General features: G+C 42.4%; 1 protein-coding gene across 2 annotated transcripts in view; it reads left to right on the forward strand.

Annotated features, from left to right (window-relative positions):
- SLC17A8 (solute carrier family 17 member 8) overlaps positions 1–16,834 on the forward strand; it is a 63,068-nt gene that overhangs the window by 10,799 nt on the left and 35,435 nt on the right. The window contains exon 2 of one of the 2 annotated variants that reach the window (XM_027107314.1): positions 1,784–1,986. In XM_027107314.1, the coding sequence (XP_026963115.1) occupies positions 1,886–1,986 (101 nt within the window). In that variant the 5' untranslated portion in view covers positions 1,784–1,885. Of the gene's footprint in view, positions 1–745; positions 1,987–16,834 lie in introns of those variants that run through there. The other variant, XM_027107313.1, reaches the window with a different exon arrangement.

The raw sequence follows: 16,834 nt of genomic DNA on the forward strand, positions 1-16,834 counted from the left end.
AGTGAAGTTGGGGAAAATAACAATTAACTATTCACAAAGTAGTGTTGGGAAGATGGTGATAATATGTAAACAATGCTTAACACAAAGTTTGGACCATAAAGAGAGCTCAACAAATATTAGCCGTAGTAATTATTATTATTGGTGGTAGTATTTAACCTACGGAGGATCCAGCTCTGATTTATATCAACTAAATTCAAATCCTGGAGAAGGATTTGGACTACGACTGCAGAGGGCAGTGACTCATCTTGTGGAAATGACTCTGGGGGAATCTGAGAGTCTAAAGCACAGGATTTGTCAGTCACCTGCAGGCTGGGGGTTGGAGCCCTGGAGCCTCACGGATGAAGGCTGTTTCTTCATGGCGGCATCATTTATGGAGGGGTCATCCTGCCGCCTATCAATGTGGGAGCAACATGTGCTATTTCTACTCCAGTCCAACAATGATTTATGTTATACCACTACATTCCAGATCCTATTGGCTTGGAGGACAGGTGATTTGGGGGCACAGAGGAGGGATACCTAACCTTGTGTATGAGGGTTTCTAGAGGAAGAGATATCCCTGTGAGACTTAAGAATCCCTTGACATCGGGCTTCCCTGGTGGCGCAGTGGTTGGGAGTCCGCCTGCCGATGCAGGGGACACGGGTTCGTGCCCCGGTCCGGGAAGATCCCACATGCTGCGGAGCGGCTGGGCCCGTGAGCCATGGCCGCTGAGCCTGCGCGTCCGGAGCCTGTGCTCCACAAGAGGCCACAGCAGTGAGTCCCGCGTACCGCAAAAAAAAAAAAAAAAAAAAATCCCTCGGCATTTCCCAGATGAAGGGTGAGGAGAGTTATTCAGACAGAGGCTACAGTCTGAGTAAACCTCAGAGGTGATAGGGAGCTTGCTGAATTCAGTGAAAAGCTGACATAAAGAGCAGAGTGACAAGAAACAAAGCTGGAGCCCCACAGAGGGCCTTGTGTGCCATGGTAAAGAATTTAGACTTATCCTGAGGATGAAGAGCAGTAAGCAGGTTCTAGGACCTGCTCAGTCATCTTCAGTTCAGTGGTCCCAGTGGCGCTTACACACCACACCTTGAGTGATCCTGCTGTTGGTCAGGACCAGATAAATGCCCTCCTAGAGGTTTGTGGCCTGGGTTTTGCATTTAGCCTCCTCAAGTGCAAGTGTTCCTCCAAGGACCACATCCATACTGGTGTCTCACAGAAAAAGTGTTTCACGCCTCCCTCGAGAGGCATAAGAGGCCATAATGTGGTCGCTGAGAGCCTGTCTTAGGGGCCAGACCTCAGAAAAGCAGAGGACTTGTGAATGTTTCACACACTTCGCCCTGGGTGCCTGCTCTGGCTGAGAGCGCATTAAAAGCCCCAGCGACCGAGGGGCAGGTATTGTCCTGGTTACTATGGCATCACCTTGGAAAGGATCGCTCAGGGAAAGCCACAGCTGAGCCGAGTGAGCCAGGAGGGGAATGTGGTCTGAAGCAGCAGGAGGGGCTGGAGATAGGCTGCAGATGCTGTCGCTGGTCTCGGGACACCTCGTGGGCTGGAGCCCACTTTAGCTTCTCCAGCTGCAGCCCAGGGCAGGAGCCGGGCTGCGCTCAGCCTGAGAGTGGCTGCCTGAGACAGCACCACAGGCTGCTGCTGAGCTGGGAGCTGAGAGGGGCCGAATTCCCAGTCACACACCACTTGGCCTCTCCTTTTTTTGGCAGGGGGTGTTGTCTCATCTTGAAAGATTTGGGCTGGGTTTCATCTTCTTTTTGATTTTTAGTAGTCACCTGTATGAGAACTGACTTCCAGGTGTTCATCGAGGAAAGCAGAGTGGTCCCCACGCTGGAAATGAGAAAGGATGACAATTTCCGAGACTGACTGTTGACGGCTTGGAGATACCCCCTTTTCAAAATGCCTTTTAAAGCATTTGATACCTTCAAAGAAAAATTTCTGAAACCTGGAAAGGAAGGAGTGAAGAATGCTGTGGGGGATTCGTTGGGGATTTTACAAAGGTAAAGTTTGAATGCAAACTTTAGGTTTCTTTCTGAGTAGCTTCACATTGCTGGTGTTTGAAAGAGTGTGCCTCATGTTTTTAAAGGCACATTTAAAAAAGGAGTGAGTGGGTCAGATTAAAGGGCTTCTGGAGCCCCTTCTTGCTCCAACAGACTATGTGCCTAGAGGAAAGGATGCATCAAAACGATAAGGTTGAATTAGGAAAACATCGAGACAAACATTCTGCTTATACAGTAGGATTAGCACTTATTGGAGATGGTAATATTGCATTATTGTGTGTTTGGCATTGAATTAGAAAAGATTTAGGGAGATAATGTTTCATGTTAATTCAATACTAATAACAAAATCAGGAACCACTTTATATGGTTATGCTCTGAGCTGAAAAAATTTTTAAGAAGTTTTCACTTCATTTTTCACTATAAATGAAAATTAGGTATTTGCAAATTGTGTAGCTTGTAATATAAACTATATAAAGTGGTTCTTGATTGGGTAGTTTTCAAAGAGAAAGATAATTACACAATGGTGTGAAGAAAGTAACTTTAAAAATTAGTATTTAAAGCAGAAAATCTTACATGATTAAGTGGGAAAGTGTTAAGTACTATCATTGAATTGAATGTTTTTGTCCAAACCAAAAAATAAATCTTTTTTTAAAAAGTAAAATATATTACCATTGGAAGAGAGTTTGCCATAAATGAATGAAATGATGTGATATTTTAATTTGTGATTTTTAAAAGTAGACATAGTAAATGCCTTCCTAGGTCTTACAGATGAATTAATAAGCAGTCCTTATGTGCAAGGTAAAATGACTCCTTTAATCTCTCTGACATAAATAAATGTGAAAATATCCTTGATAGGTTTTTTATGATTATTTCTAATCCTGGTAAGTGAAAAATGCCACCTAGCATCTCCTTTTAACTTTTCTATCTATGTTTTCTGTTAAATTTAAAAACTAGCATTTGAAGGACTATTTCTAGGCACACTGAGATTCATTCCACTTCTTGTATTTTATAACACAGGGCCTCCTGTCAGTATTAAATTTTCCATTGTATCACTCTTGATGAGCTTAGCAGGAGAATTGGGTTGGGCACCTTATTATTTTGGTAATTAAAAACAAAAAACTTTCCATCAGAACTACACTGAATTATCATGTATAGATGAAAACCTACCTCAGTGACAGCAGGATAAACCAGCCAAACATAGGAAATGATTACAATAACCTATTCTTTTAAGAGTGTTTTATCCTTCCATTGAGCACTCCCAGGTAACGTCGTCTGGTGGTGTTCATTTGATTAAAAATGCAAAAGGAAGGCACAGTGGCTTAATTGGCATATTCAAGTGATGACAAAGGAATCTGACAAAGTCAGGAATAAAAACCACGACTTTGGACTAGTCACCATTACAATCGCCAAACTCTGTGCCTTAGTTTATAAAATACTCAACCAAAAGTACTTAGGAGTGTTCTTCTACAACTTTGTCTTTTAAAATTTAATCACTTTTTTCAGTAAGGGACTTATCCTAAATGCTGGTTTTACTGTGTTTGATTGGATGATCGCAAACTTGAAGATCCTTTTGTTTACCAGATTGGTTTACTTAGGGATATAACAAAATTAGTAATTTCCAAGTTGTGTGACCTCAACCCCAAATTAAGTTATATGTCTAGGACTCTGAAGAGTTTCCTCAGAACTGCATCATGGAACAATAAAAAAGCAGCTAGCCCAGTTCTGGAGACAGAGAATACACTAAATGAATGCTAGATACTATCATTGTTGTCATAATTGTAGAATGAATGTTTTTAGAATAAATAAAGCCAAACTCGCACCTCTTCTTTCACTGATCCCTAGAGAGACACGATTGGCAAAGGAAGGGGAAAAAAAAGGCATTAATTGGCCGTCGATCTAAGTTGACGGATCCTCAGCTCTAGTGGTCTTTGAGCAACGCTCCAGAATTAGGGCTCCTCCAACAAAACAGCTCTGCCACGCACTTGGTGTTAACCTCAAGTCTATAAGATAATTATATATAAAGTGCCTTGCCCAGAGCCTGGCATGTAATGGACTTTCCCTCCCTTCATTGATTTTTACATAAAACCAGTTGACAGAATCCAATGTGGAAAAAAAAATAAAAAGACCTTAAAGAACTGTTTTCTGTTTTGTAAGGGGCAGGAATATTGGGAAGTTAGAAATTCCGACTTTCTAACTTAGCAATCAGTATAAATCATAAACGTCTAATAATGTTTAAGGCTGAGATCATCATCTAGATGGCATTTATAGATGTTTTTTGATCACGGAGTGTTCCTCTTGTTCAGGGGAGTGGCAGATGCACAGGAAAGCATCTGAAGTTTGCACATGGGGCTGATTAGAGCCAGGCATTATTAATCTTTCTAAAGACAGTCATTGATAAGAAGCAGCTGAACAATTCATCAGCTAAAGGTACAATAATATTTTTCAAATGTAGGAAGAAAGATGATGCATTCACTTATCGTCCAGTATTGGAACAGATAGACAGCATTGCATTTGGAAATTCATGTCCAAAAACTGATATACAGATTTTTTTCAACTTAGATGATAATATGAGTACCCTCTAATTGCTTATGTGTAATAAATGATAATAATAAACACTTAGTATGTTCCAGGTACCGTAAAATTATTTAATTCTATTAACAATCCTGTGAGGTAGGGCTGATTATAATCACGGTTTTACAGATGAGAAAACTGAGGCACAGAGAGTTTAAGTAAATTGCCCACAGCTTATAAGTGGCAGAGCTGGGTTTCAGACCAGACATTTCTGCCCACCATTCTTAATCATTACACCATGCTGCACTCTAATCAACTGTCCGCTCTTCCCACTTGCTGTCTTGAAATTTAACCACTCACTTAGGCTTAGGGACTTACTTGGGCTGCAAAGTAGCCAGCAACCTCTGGATCTTCAGGCAAGCATGCGCTTTTATCCTAATTAGTTATAGTATGGAAGGCTTTCCCCAAGGGAGACTGAGCGAGAGTCTGGTCTCCTTTTAGGTGTTCATATCTCCCCTTTAAAGTGATGGTACCAATCCCTGTATTGTGTCCATCTTCAGCATTCAGCGGTTGTGTATTGAATGTATGTACCAGCCGTGCACTGTCTGCTCCATAGACAAAGGCTAGTCTGTGAGACCAGGCTCTGAGATCAGGTGATCCTGGATTCCAATTGCCGTGACATCATTTACTTTCTGCCTGCACAACCTCAGGCAGCTTGCTCCCATGGTTGCAGTCAGGGTGATTCTATTAAAACAGATAGCATCTCTCCCCTGCTCACCACTAAGGCCTGCCCCTCACCCAGTTTCCCACCTCACTCAGAGTGAAAGCCAGTGTCCTTTCAATGGCCTTCAAGGTCCTACATGATCTGTAGGACTTTGAGAAATCTGACTTCATCTCTGACCTTCACTGCCTGCCTCACCCCACTCCAGCCACACTCTGTACTCTTACTGGAGCTCCCTGGACCCGTTCCTGTGCCAGCTTTTGGTTTTTCCTTTGAATTAATTTTTATGGGAGTATAGTTGCTTTACAATGTTGTGTTAGTTTATACTATACAGTGAAGTGAATCAGCTGTACGTATATATATATCCCCTCTTTTTTAGATTTCCTTCCCATTTAGGTCACCACATAGCATAGAGTAGAATTCCCTGTGCTTTACAGTAGGTTAGTTATCTATTTTATACATAGCATCAATAATGTGTATATGTCAATCCCAATTCATGCCACCACCACCCCTTCCCCCTTGGTATCCATACGTTTGTACTCTACGTCTGTGTCTCTATTTCTGCTTTGCAAATAAGATCATCTATACCATTTTTCTAGATTCTACATAAGTGTGTTAATATATGATATTTGTTTTTCTCCTTATGACTTACTTCACTCGGTATGACAGTCTCTAGGTCCATCCACGTCTCTACAAATGACCCACTTTCGTTCCTTTTCATGGCTAAGTAATATTCCATTGTATATATGTATCACATCTTCTTTATCCATTCCTCTGTTGATGGACATTTAGCTTGCTTCCATGACCTGGCTATTGTAAATAGTGCTGCAGTGAACATTGGGATGTGTGTGTCTGGATGTGATTTATTGAGGAGAGCTCTTCCTGGAAAAATTGGGAGAGAGGGAGTAAAGCAGGATAGGAAAGGAGAAAATGAAGCAGAGATGTGATCTCAGGTAACGCACAGGGGCCAGGTCACAGTGGAAAGCTCTGAGGCATAACTGGCACTGGGTTGTCCCTTTGAGCAAAGGAACCAATCTTTTATGTCTCTGCATCAGTCAGTCATTGACTGTGGGTACCCCAGCAGGGATGGAGGTTTATAATGGAGGCCATGTAGTGGTGGGCAGTTCTCCTAAGAAGTGAGCAGCTGCAAGCGATTAGCAGCTGTAGAAGTGTGCTGGCTTGAGAAAAGGGACCTGGGCTGTGCACTTATTGCACCATACAGATCCACTTGCTTCTCACATTCAGTTCACTCCATCCAGGTCCAGCTTCTCCAAGACCCTGTGGTCATAATTCCTGAGGAACCTTCAGGAGAAGAGTTGGTGGGATGCACTAGCTCTCTTTGCTCTGGCTGGTCCCTCCTTCCCACCCGTTCTCGAGTCCCCTCACTTCTGTTAACTTGCCTTGTGGGTTGATCCAGTCCTCAATCCCTGAGGGGTCTAATGCCCTGGTTAACATACCCTTACCAGTTATGGTTGCTGTATTTGAGTTACACTGGACAAGGCAATATCAGGAGACGTCTTAGTGCATGCCCTGAATGCCAAACATATGTCTTCTTGCTCCTGTGATGAAGCAACGGTCCTAACTCATCCTGCGGATCAGGACCAATTTCCCTTGCTACAGTGGTGACCCCTGGCCTTCCCTTTTGCTCTTGGTGTGAGGACCCCAACATGACTGGGCAGCAGTCATAGCCATATACTTAATGGGATTTTCATTGTATTCCCAAGTGGAAGAATTCTTCTTCGGGATTAGGACTTCTGGATCCACAGAGCCTAAAGTTGAAGAGATGAGGTAGCCCTCAAGTGGGTTACCGGGAATGATGGTTAGTGGGGCCACCCCTGCTTCTAACCCCTTGTTTCTCAGACCCATGTATTCTACCTATTGGGGGCAGAGTACCATACAATAATTGTTGGTTTATGGAATATACTGCACCCAGAAGGGTAGCACCCTATCCTCACAGAAATTTATCTCTAAGCTGATGCCTCAGCTGCTTCTTTAAGAGGCTTCCTCAGCTCTGGCAAGTAGCCAGCTCCTGGAAGGTGGGAGTTATGTGGTAGAGCCAGTGGATCCCATTGTCACGTACCTCTGAGATACCTCCTTTGCCATAAATTGGCTTCCTCGGGTTCTTGTTCACAGGGGGAATTCACTCATGGTCAGACTGAAAGGAGGAAGTCACTGATAGTCAAATCTACTTCAAAGATGTGCTCTGCTCAATTACTGAACCCCAAGAAGCTCTCAAGTTATTTAAAAAATCATAGTGGCCCTAATCTCTGACCACAATGCACTGATTACTAGAAATTAATGCACAATTATGTTTTTAAAGTCATCAGCCTCCTCTTGGCATCTCTACTTTGTCTAAGCTTCCGAGAGCCACACTAAGAGCTCATTAGAGTCATTTTCTTGGCCTTTGCCAGGATGTTAAATCCTGTGTCATGGGGGAATGCCCCCTGCATTAGTCTCCTAGGGCTGCTGTAACAAAACACCACAACCTTGGTGGCTCCAAGTTATTCTCTCACAGTTCTGGAAGCCCAGACTCAAGCTGTCAGCAGGGCCACGCTCTCTCCGAAGGCTCTGAAGGAGGATTCGTCTTTGCCTCTTCCTCGCTTCTGGTGGTTGCTGGTGAATCCTTGGCCTTCCTCGGCTTGTAGACACATCACTCCAGTCTCTGCCTCTGTGGCCTTCTCCCCCTGGGTTTCTCTGTCTATGTGTTCAAAGCTCCCTCTTTTTATAGGGACACCAGTCATTGGATTAGGGTCTGCAGTAATCCAGTGTGACCTTGTTTTAACTTGATTACATCTTCAAAGAACCCATTTCCAAGTAAGGTCGTGTTCACAGGTATCAGGAGTTAGGACTTGAACTTATCCTTTGAGGGCAACATAATTCAACCTAACCTTCGTATTGACAAACTCTTCCTGATCCAATTTTATTACCCCTACATCTCCCTCAGAGCCAGCATGTTCAGAAACCATCCCCAGGCATACTTTTCTGCTTCCTGCTGGTAAACGTTAGTCAGATCCTGCTTGTTTCTTGGTGTATAACCCCTCCCTTCATTGGCAGGCACACCCAATATTTGCCTAATCTTTTCCAGCCTGGAACTCAGGGCTAATTATCGGTCTGGTGGTCAGAAAGGGAGGTGGGAGCAGATCTTGAAGAGCATCAGCGTCATCTCATAAATCACCTGCTCCGTTTGAGGCTAGTTTTCAAGTAAAAGGAGGAGGGACATCTGTCTTCCAAAAAGAAGCATGGCTGCATCTGCAGGTCCAGAGGGTTCAGAGGAATCTAGGGCTTTAGATGTTCAAGTGCATCTACCCTTTAACCCAGCACTCGGGTATCCTAGCATCCCAAGTTCTTAGGGTGCCATTTCTTATCAGGATCTCAGCTTGGGTGTAAGAGACCTCCCCAGCCTCAGAATTCTACCTTCTCTGGAGTTCTGCTATTTTTTTTTAAAACTAAGCTTTTGTTTTGGAATAATTTTAGATTCACAGGAAAGTTGCAAATATAGTACAGAACTTTTCTATTTACTCCTTACTTGGTTTCCTCGAATATTAACATCTTACATTATTATGGAACGGTTGTCAAAACTAAGACACCAACATTGGTGCATTACTAATTCAACTCCAACACTTCATTAAAATTTCATTAGTTTTTCCATTAATGTCTTTTTTCCTGTTCCAGGATCCAATCCAGGATACCACACTGCTCTTAGTCATCATGTCTCCTCTGATCTGTGACTCTCAGCCTTTTCTTGTTTTTCGTGACTTGAACGGTTTTGAGGAATACTGGTTGGGTATTTTGTTGAATGTTCCTCAATTTGAGCTGTCTGATATTTCTCTCATGATTAGACTAGGATTGTGAGTTTTTAGGAAGAATGCTACAAAGGCGAAATGCTTTTCTCATCACATCATATGGGGGAGGGGTACGTTGTATCAACATAACTTATCACTAGTGATGCTAACCTTGATTGCTTGGCTAAGGAAGTGTTTGCCAGGTATCTTCTCTTCCCATGCTCTATTCTTTGGAAGCAAGTCACTAAGTCCAGCCCACACCCAGAGGGGATTCTGCCATTTTTACAATGAAGTCTTGTGCCTGATCTTCAATTATGTTTGCCCTCCAACTGCAGGAGATGAGGGTCTCTTTAAAGGCTGACAAGGAAGTGACAGATGCTCACTTTTTCTTTTAAATTGGTAATTGATTGCCCCAATCCTGTTATTTTCTTTCTTCAGAGCATCAGTGGCATTTAACAATAGCCACTCAACTCTGTGGAGAAATTGCTATTTCTCCTATACCTCCCAAGTACCAGAGATATTGCGTGAACCACTGCATCCCCTTCCACCTGTATCCCAGCCCAGTTCACCACAGCTGAAAGTCTCAGCATTTGCACTGGTACCGCATACTGGGAACTATCAACACTCACCTACCACCAGTGTTGGGGTCCTCACTCCCAACCAGTTAGTGAGCTATCAAAATCTAAGATCTCATTCTTAGGGTTTGCTTCCTAGAACGACATTCTCTTAAGGACTCCCCACCTCAGGGGTCTTTCCAAGCAGCAGGACACAGGACCCTTCAGCTTTTAGACCCTTAGCCTCTCTCTTCTAACCACCTCTTATCTTCTCCTAGTCTGGCAGTAGATTTCCTTATCTAGGGCTTATTTTCTCTTTCCCCAATTTCCCACAAATATCTTTACAATAAGCAAGTCCTCTAAGTGCTTCTTCAAGGTTAGTGCTAGGACCATAGACTCAGTACCTATAGAGTGAAGCAGGCCACATTGTATTTTATGACAAAGACACATTTTAGATGCCAACACACAGAAATAGTCTCTACTTCCACAAAGAACTATGCGGTGTCATTCAAAGTTCTTCGTTGTAGTCAAGAGAATCCACTCTAGCTGAGGTGGAATGAAATTTAGTAAAGCGTGTTAGTAAGCTTTCAGATTCCTTGGGAGGACCAGATCTGGACACTCTACCTGCAGTAAAAAGGCAACAGAGAACATATTATGTCATATCACTAGAATGTTCTAGATAAAACAAAGCCACTACCAATGCTTGTCTCTAGGTACTAATTATGTTCCAGAATTCTGCCACAGAGTCACAGAGGAACCAGCTGCCTCCACCATTGCATGTGTCACCATTTGCATTGCCATTTCCCCTGCATACTGCATCCTCCTCTTGTTACTTCCTTTGGCACCTAAATCTCACACACACACTTCTGATTTGGCAGAGTCCGCGTCATAGCTAGCATCATAGCTACAAGAGAGCATAGGAAAAGTAGTTTTCTCTGCTGGTAAGACAGAGCTCAAAATATCAAGTGGCAGTTAGACATTGGGCAACCATAAATGATGGTTGTCTACTTCTTATGATTGTTCATAGTCTAGTTTTTATTTTTCTTCTTCTGATAGAGATATGAGTACAAAACATGTTTTCCTTTCCTCTTAACTTTAAGGAAAGCAACAGTGCTGGTGTAATGTTAAATGGCAACTGAGCTCAGTGTTGGGGTGACAATAGAGAGTGGTGGGGGCTGTAGTTAAAAGGAGAGTCAATTATAGCCATGAGAGAATGTGGACCTAATAATTCCAGACTTTCAGTTTTCAAAATAAGCCAGAAATCCAAGCGTTTTTGTTTGTTTGTTTTTGGAGCAATCTCCTGACTTTTAAACTCTGGCAATTCATCCAAATACTGGAAAAAAAAACCCCAAAACTCTATACATGCATGATACCATACAAAAAACATGTCTATGGGCCAGATGTGGCCATTGGGCTGTTGCTTCGTCACTGTAGCTTAGGCTTTTGGAATAAGCAAGCATAGAGTCTAAGTGTTTTTTCCCTGCTGTCCATTTTCCCACCGGACCTCCAACCAGCCAAGAAGACTTGTCTTCCCTGTGTTGGACTCCAGGACTGGGGCACCCAATATGTCTGCCTGTGTGATCTCCCTTTTCCTCTGAGTCCCCTCCCTGGGTCACAGGTCTTGACTTGATCACTTGTCTTCCCTTCCTACTCGATCCTATGTGGATCTTTCTTTCAGCCTTGGTTGTATAGGAGTCTTTCTGCCAGTTTCCTGTGAGAATTGTTCCACATGTAGATGTATTTATGACGTGTTCATGGGGTAAGGTGGGGGCGGGGGGCGAGTTCCACATCCTCCTGCCCCACCATCTTTATCCCCTTCTTATCATTCCCTGATTGGGTAAGGCGTACTGACTCTCTGCTTTTATGAGGGGACAGGAAAGGGTGAAACTCCAGGAGGAAAACAAAAACAGCAGAGGTTAACACCTCAAAATCTGTGGAACTATGCTGGGTACTAGGGATACTTGGTTCCTGACTTTATGAGTTTATAGTCTACTGGAAGAGGCAAATAATATCTTTAAAAAATATACCAAAACAGGTACTGTGAGAGTATTGGCTGGGTGGGAGTTGACCAGGTGCATTTTCTTGAGATCCTTTGGAATCTGGAGCACTGAAAGCCACACTGATGAGATCCCATTTCAAATCCTAACCTAGCTCTGGGAGTCAGACTTTAAGTCCCTCCTCCTTCCTTTGGAAGTTTCCATTTATCAATTATTTATCAAGTGCTTTATAAACTTTATCTTATTTAGTGCTCACAAGAGTTCTATCCTCCATTCATGGAACTGAGGCCCAGTTAGGTTAAGTAACTTGCTCAAGGTTACACAGCTAATGAACACCAGACTCAGCTTTGGACCAGGACTGCCTGACTACAGAGCATGTTCTGCCTCTTTTATTTTGTGGTATACAGGCCTCTCACTGTTGTGGTCTCTCCCATTGCGGAGCACAGTCTCCAGACGCACAGGCTCAGCGGCCATGGCTCACGGGTCTAGCCGCTCCGCGGCATGTGGGATCTTCCTGGACCGGGGCACGAGCCCGTGTTCCCTGCATCGGTAGGCGGGCTCTCAACCACTGCGCCACCAGGGAAGCCCCTGTCTCTTTTTTTTAATTGATTTTTTTAACTAAATGAAAAATTCTTTAAATTCTACTGTGCTTTATAATTTTCAAAAGTTTCACACACATGATTTCATATAATCCCATAATATCCCTTCTTTCCCTCTACCCCTATATTTCCCCTCCCCCTTTCCCTCTCCCCACTGGAACTACTAGTTTGTTCTCTGTATCCGTGAGTCTGCTGCTTCTTTGTTTTATTCACTAGTTTGTTGTATTTTTTAGATTCCTCATGTAAGTGATATCATACAGTATTTCTCTTAATCCCGCTTCAGTACTGCTTCTCTAGAACCTTTAAAACACATCTATTTAGGTGACGCACTTAATATTTTTAAGGTGGTTTCCGATTAGTTCCTATGTAGGAGCAGGCTTGATATCAAATCTGGATTATGTTTTCACCTCACCCACTGCCACTGGGTGACTCCTGGGCAAGGTTTTTTGTTTGTTTGTTTTTTGAGTTTTGGTCTTCTGAGCTGTAAGATGAGGATAAATCCTACTTCTCAAGATTGTTTTGAAGATCTCTCCCTCTCTCTCTCTTATGGGGTGCCTGCAGTGTAGAAGGTAGTCAATATCCTTCAACTTCCTTCTTCCAGTAGAGTAGCAGCTCAATGATTATGTGAAAAACAACCTAATGTAAATGTGAGCCTTTGGAAGGCAAATTAGAATACTGTATTAGTCTGCTCTGGTTGCCAAAACAAAGTGCCACAGACTGGGTAGAAACTTATTTTCTCACAGTTTTGGAAGCTGGAGCTCCAAAATCAAGGTGTTGGCAGGCTTGGTTTCCTCTGAGGCCTCTCCTCTTGGCTTGTAGATGGCTGCCTTCTTTCTGTGTCCTCACAGGACCTTTACTCTGGTGATGTGCTCTCCTGGTGTCTCTTTGTGTGTCCAGGTTTCCTCCTCTTGTAATGACACAAGTCATATTGGATTAGGGCCCACCCATATGGGCCCTTATTTAATGTTAATTACCTCTTTAAAGTCCCTTTCTCCAAATACAGTCACATTCTGAGATGCTGGGGGTTAGGATTTAAGTAAATAAAGGGACTTCCCTCCTGGTCCAGTGGTTGAGACTTCACCTTCCAAGACAGGGGTCCGGGTTTGATCCCTTGTCAGGGAGTTAAGATCCCACATGCCTTGTGGCCAAAAAACCAAAACATAAAACAGAAGCAAGATTGTAACAAATTCAATAAAGACTTTAAAAATGATTCACATCAAAAAAAAAACTTAAAAAAAAAAGAGTAAGTAAATAAACTTTTTAAAGTCATAAAATGATCTTTAGTTCTACTCAATTTGTGCTCCATATATAGAACTCATTACCTGCAAAACAAAACCAAATCTCAATGATTACTGGAACATTTGAATTGGAAGTATACTTCTGCAGGTACTTAAAGGCCAGTTAGCATATCTTAAGCAATTATAATCCTGGGGCTTGATTGTTTACTGGACAGTTGTTTTTGTGAACCGTGGGCCTGTACTTGTCTAGTATATAAAGAGCTAGCAGCCCAGCCCACAGACTGCAGCTATCTGTATTTGGAGAAACAGCAGCGATGAATGTCACCCTAGAAAGAATGAAGATTCTCTGATCTAAAAGACCAGCTGCAGGCAAACATCAATAGAAAACCAAATATGATAAGCAGCACTTATGCATGATTGAAGTCCTCTACTTCGTAAGAAGGGAGTTCCTTTTTCTCATTTATTCTTTTAACCCCAAACCCCTTTAAAAAAAATAGCTTGTCACTGGGCAGGGATGAATAGATGCTTACCTCTGTCTGTAAAAGCTGTAAGTCAGGAGTGATGCCCAAAATTGATCCCTCAGTTCCATTCAGTTGACTAGGAATTCATGAGTCCAGGCACCATGCTGAGCCCTAGGAATAAAGATGAGGCAGAAATGGCTCCTGCCCTCAACATGCTCACAATCTATTGGAGAGAACTTCATTCATTCATGTTCTCAAATCAACACATACTCCACACCTACTGTGCTGATGACAACAAATAACTAACTCCATGTGATAAGTGCACTAATAGAGGAAAGTATAAAACACTTAGGCAGGATCAGGGATGGTACAGTCCCTAACACTGAAGCAATACCTACCTGTTTACTGGTGGTAATATTTTCCTCTTGGTATTGTAGGCTCATTTAATCTGAACAACAGCTCTGTGAGATAAATATTATATTCATTTTACGGATGAGGAAATGTGAGATTCAGAAAGGCCAAGCTACTTGCCCAAAGTCACACAGCTAGTATATATGTGGCAGAGCTGCAACCAAACCTGGGTTAACTGACTGCCACAAAGCCTGGTTTGTTCTATTAAGCAGGGTGAGGTAGTTTGGAATCTTCCTCTCCGAGCAACTTGGCTGTACAAGTAATGTCTCACCATTTTTCTGTTTTTAAAACAAATCAAATCTAACTCTGGTGGAAGTGAAGTTTCAGTTGATATAGGGGTGCCCCTCCTGCCACACCCAGGATGTGCAAAGGAGTCACAAACAACTCTGGAGCTTCCTCTAGTTGTTGACCCATGCTCATTCCTGGTCCCATGGTCACGTGAAGCCTGGTGACTCAGCTGCCACTTCAGGCAAGAGAAACTGAAACTGAAGGAAATCTACTCCCATGCTGTTGTGTCCTCCCTCTGGAAGCTCTTAGGACATCCCAGGTGGCACCATGCACTCAGAGGGTGCTTGTGTTCGTTCCTCTAAGAAGCAGATGCTAAAACTGGAATAGATGCACAAGAGATTTATTGAGGGAAAAGGGGAAGGAGCTATGGGAGCCTGGGAGAGCATTCAGACCACCACACTATCTGCATAAGAGAGAGGGAAAGAAGAAAGTTTAGGTAGGAAGAGTCTCAGACTCCACCACGGTACTAGGAAGTTTTGGCAAGGCCACTGGGGAGTCCTGCCTCTTGCAGGAAAGGGTCTGCCTTAAATCACTGCTGTGCTCCGTGCTTGCTGGAGAGCAGCCTGTGACAGTGTGGTCCTCGAGCCAAAGCCCTGGTGTACTCAGAGCACAGCAGCTGGGTCTGTCTTCAGTTATGCTCCTCAAGACCCCACAGTGCCTGAGAATGTTAGTCTGTATTACTTTTCATCCAAAGCATCTGCATGCATATAGAGAGATGCTAAGCTTGTGAATGGTAACAATTTTATTAATAGCAATAATAATACTACTCACCATGTATTAATAGAAAGCTCTTTTATGTACCAGGCACTGCACTAAATAATTTACATGCATCATATCATTTAATCATTAAAACAACCTTATGACATAGCTATGATCATTAGCCCATTTTAGAGATGGTGATTGTTATAAACTGAATTGTGTCCCCTCCAAATTTGTATGTTGAAGTCCTAATTCCTGGTACTATTTTTGTGTGTGTATGTTGGAAAACAGTTTATTTATTTTTAATAAAGATAGGAAGGAATTACACTGAAGTATTGATACTTATCTCCATGTTATGCAATTATAGGCAGTTTTTCTGCTTCTTACTTTCAGATTAAACACAAAAGTATAAACTTATTTTTATAACCTGATAATTATTATAAAAAAGGAAAAAGTGAACAAGTTGAATAGTCAGCTTCTAAAGGAGGAACTAGCTCATAAAACTTAAATGTTTAAACACACTACACAGTAAATAAGTTCTTACCATATATATAAAAACATCAGCAGATGAAATTCGTAGTATCCCAATAATTGCAGCCCCCAGCCTTCATCTAATCCCTGGTGAGGAATATGTATTTGGAGATAGGGTCTTTAAAGAGACAATTACATTAAAATGAGATAATTAGTTTGGACCCTAATCCACGTGACTGGTGTCCTTATAAGAAGAGGAAATTTGGACACAGAGAGACACAGATATACACAGAGGGAAGATGATGTGAAGATACAAGGAGAAGACAGACATCTACAAGCCAAGGAATGAAGCTTCAGAAGGAAGCTTGGCAATACCTTAATCTTGGACTTCTGGCCTCCAGAACAGTGAGAAAATAAAGTTTTGTTGTTTAAACCACTCAGTCTGTGGTACTTTGATATGGCAGCTCTGGCAAACTAATACCAGAATATTGTGGCTTAAAGTGGTCAAGTAACTTAGAGCCAAAGTCACAAAACTGGCACATGGGTGAAACAGCATTCAGCTTCCCTCATTCCAGAGCCCTTTCTCTTAAAGATTCTCCTCTACTGGGTCATCCATGGTGACTGGGCTACAAAGTAAGAGATGACAAGGTGACTCAGGAAGATCACTGAGACAGAACACAGCCTGGTGAGCTGGGAAACTCACATGAAAGGGAACTTGGCTGGACAGGCAGGAGAAAGGCTTCACATCTTGCCCCTACCCTTTACTGGCTCTGTGGTCTTGGCCAATCCACTCTTGCTTTCTGAACTACAGTTATAATTTGTGTCAAATGGAAGCATTAGATTTCCTGTCTCACTGAGCTGTTCTCACCATAGAATAAGATCATTATATGAAAGTGTAGGGAGAGGAAAGGGCAGAGGGAAAGAACTGAATTTGCTTCATACAAATATTAGTGTAGTTGTTATATATTATCCATGTTTTAGTGAATATTAATATTATTATAATGATGTATCAATATTAGATCATCAGTTTTCCATGCTATTCAAATTATATATGTTCTGATGCCAGAAATTCATGATGACCACTGGGGCTGCACATTATAAACAGTTTTATAATCC

The sequence above is a fragment of the Aethalodelphis obliquidens genome, unplaced genomic scaffold (assembly GCF_003676395.1).
Source record: "Aethalodelphis obliquidens isolate GAN/ISIS:26980383/991018 unplaced genomic scaffold, ASM367639v1 scaffold8, whole genome shotgun sequence".
Taxonomy (NCBI): Eukaryota; Metazoa; Chordata; class Mammalia; order Artiodactyla; family Delphinidae; genus Aethalodelphis; species Aethalodelphis obliquidens.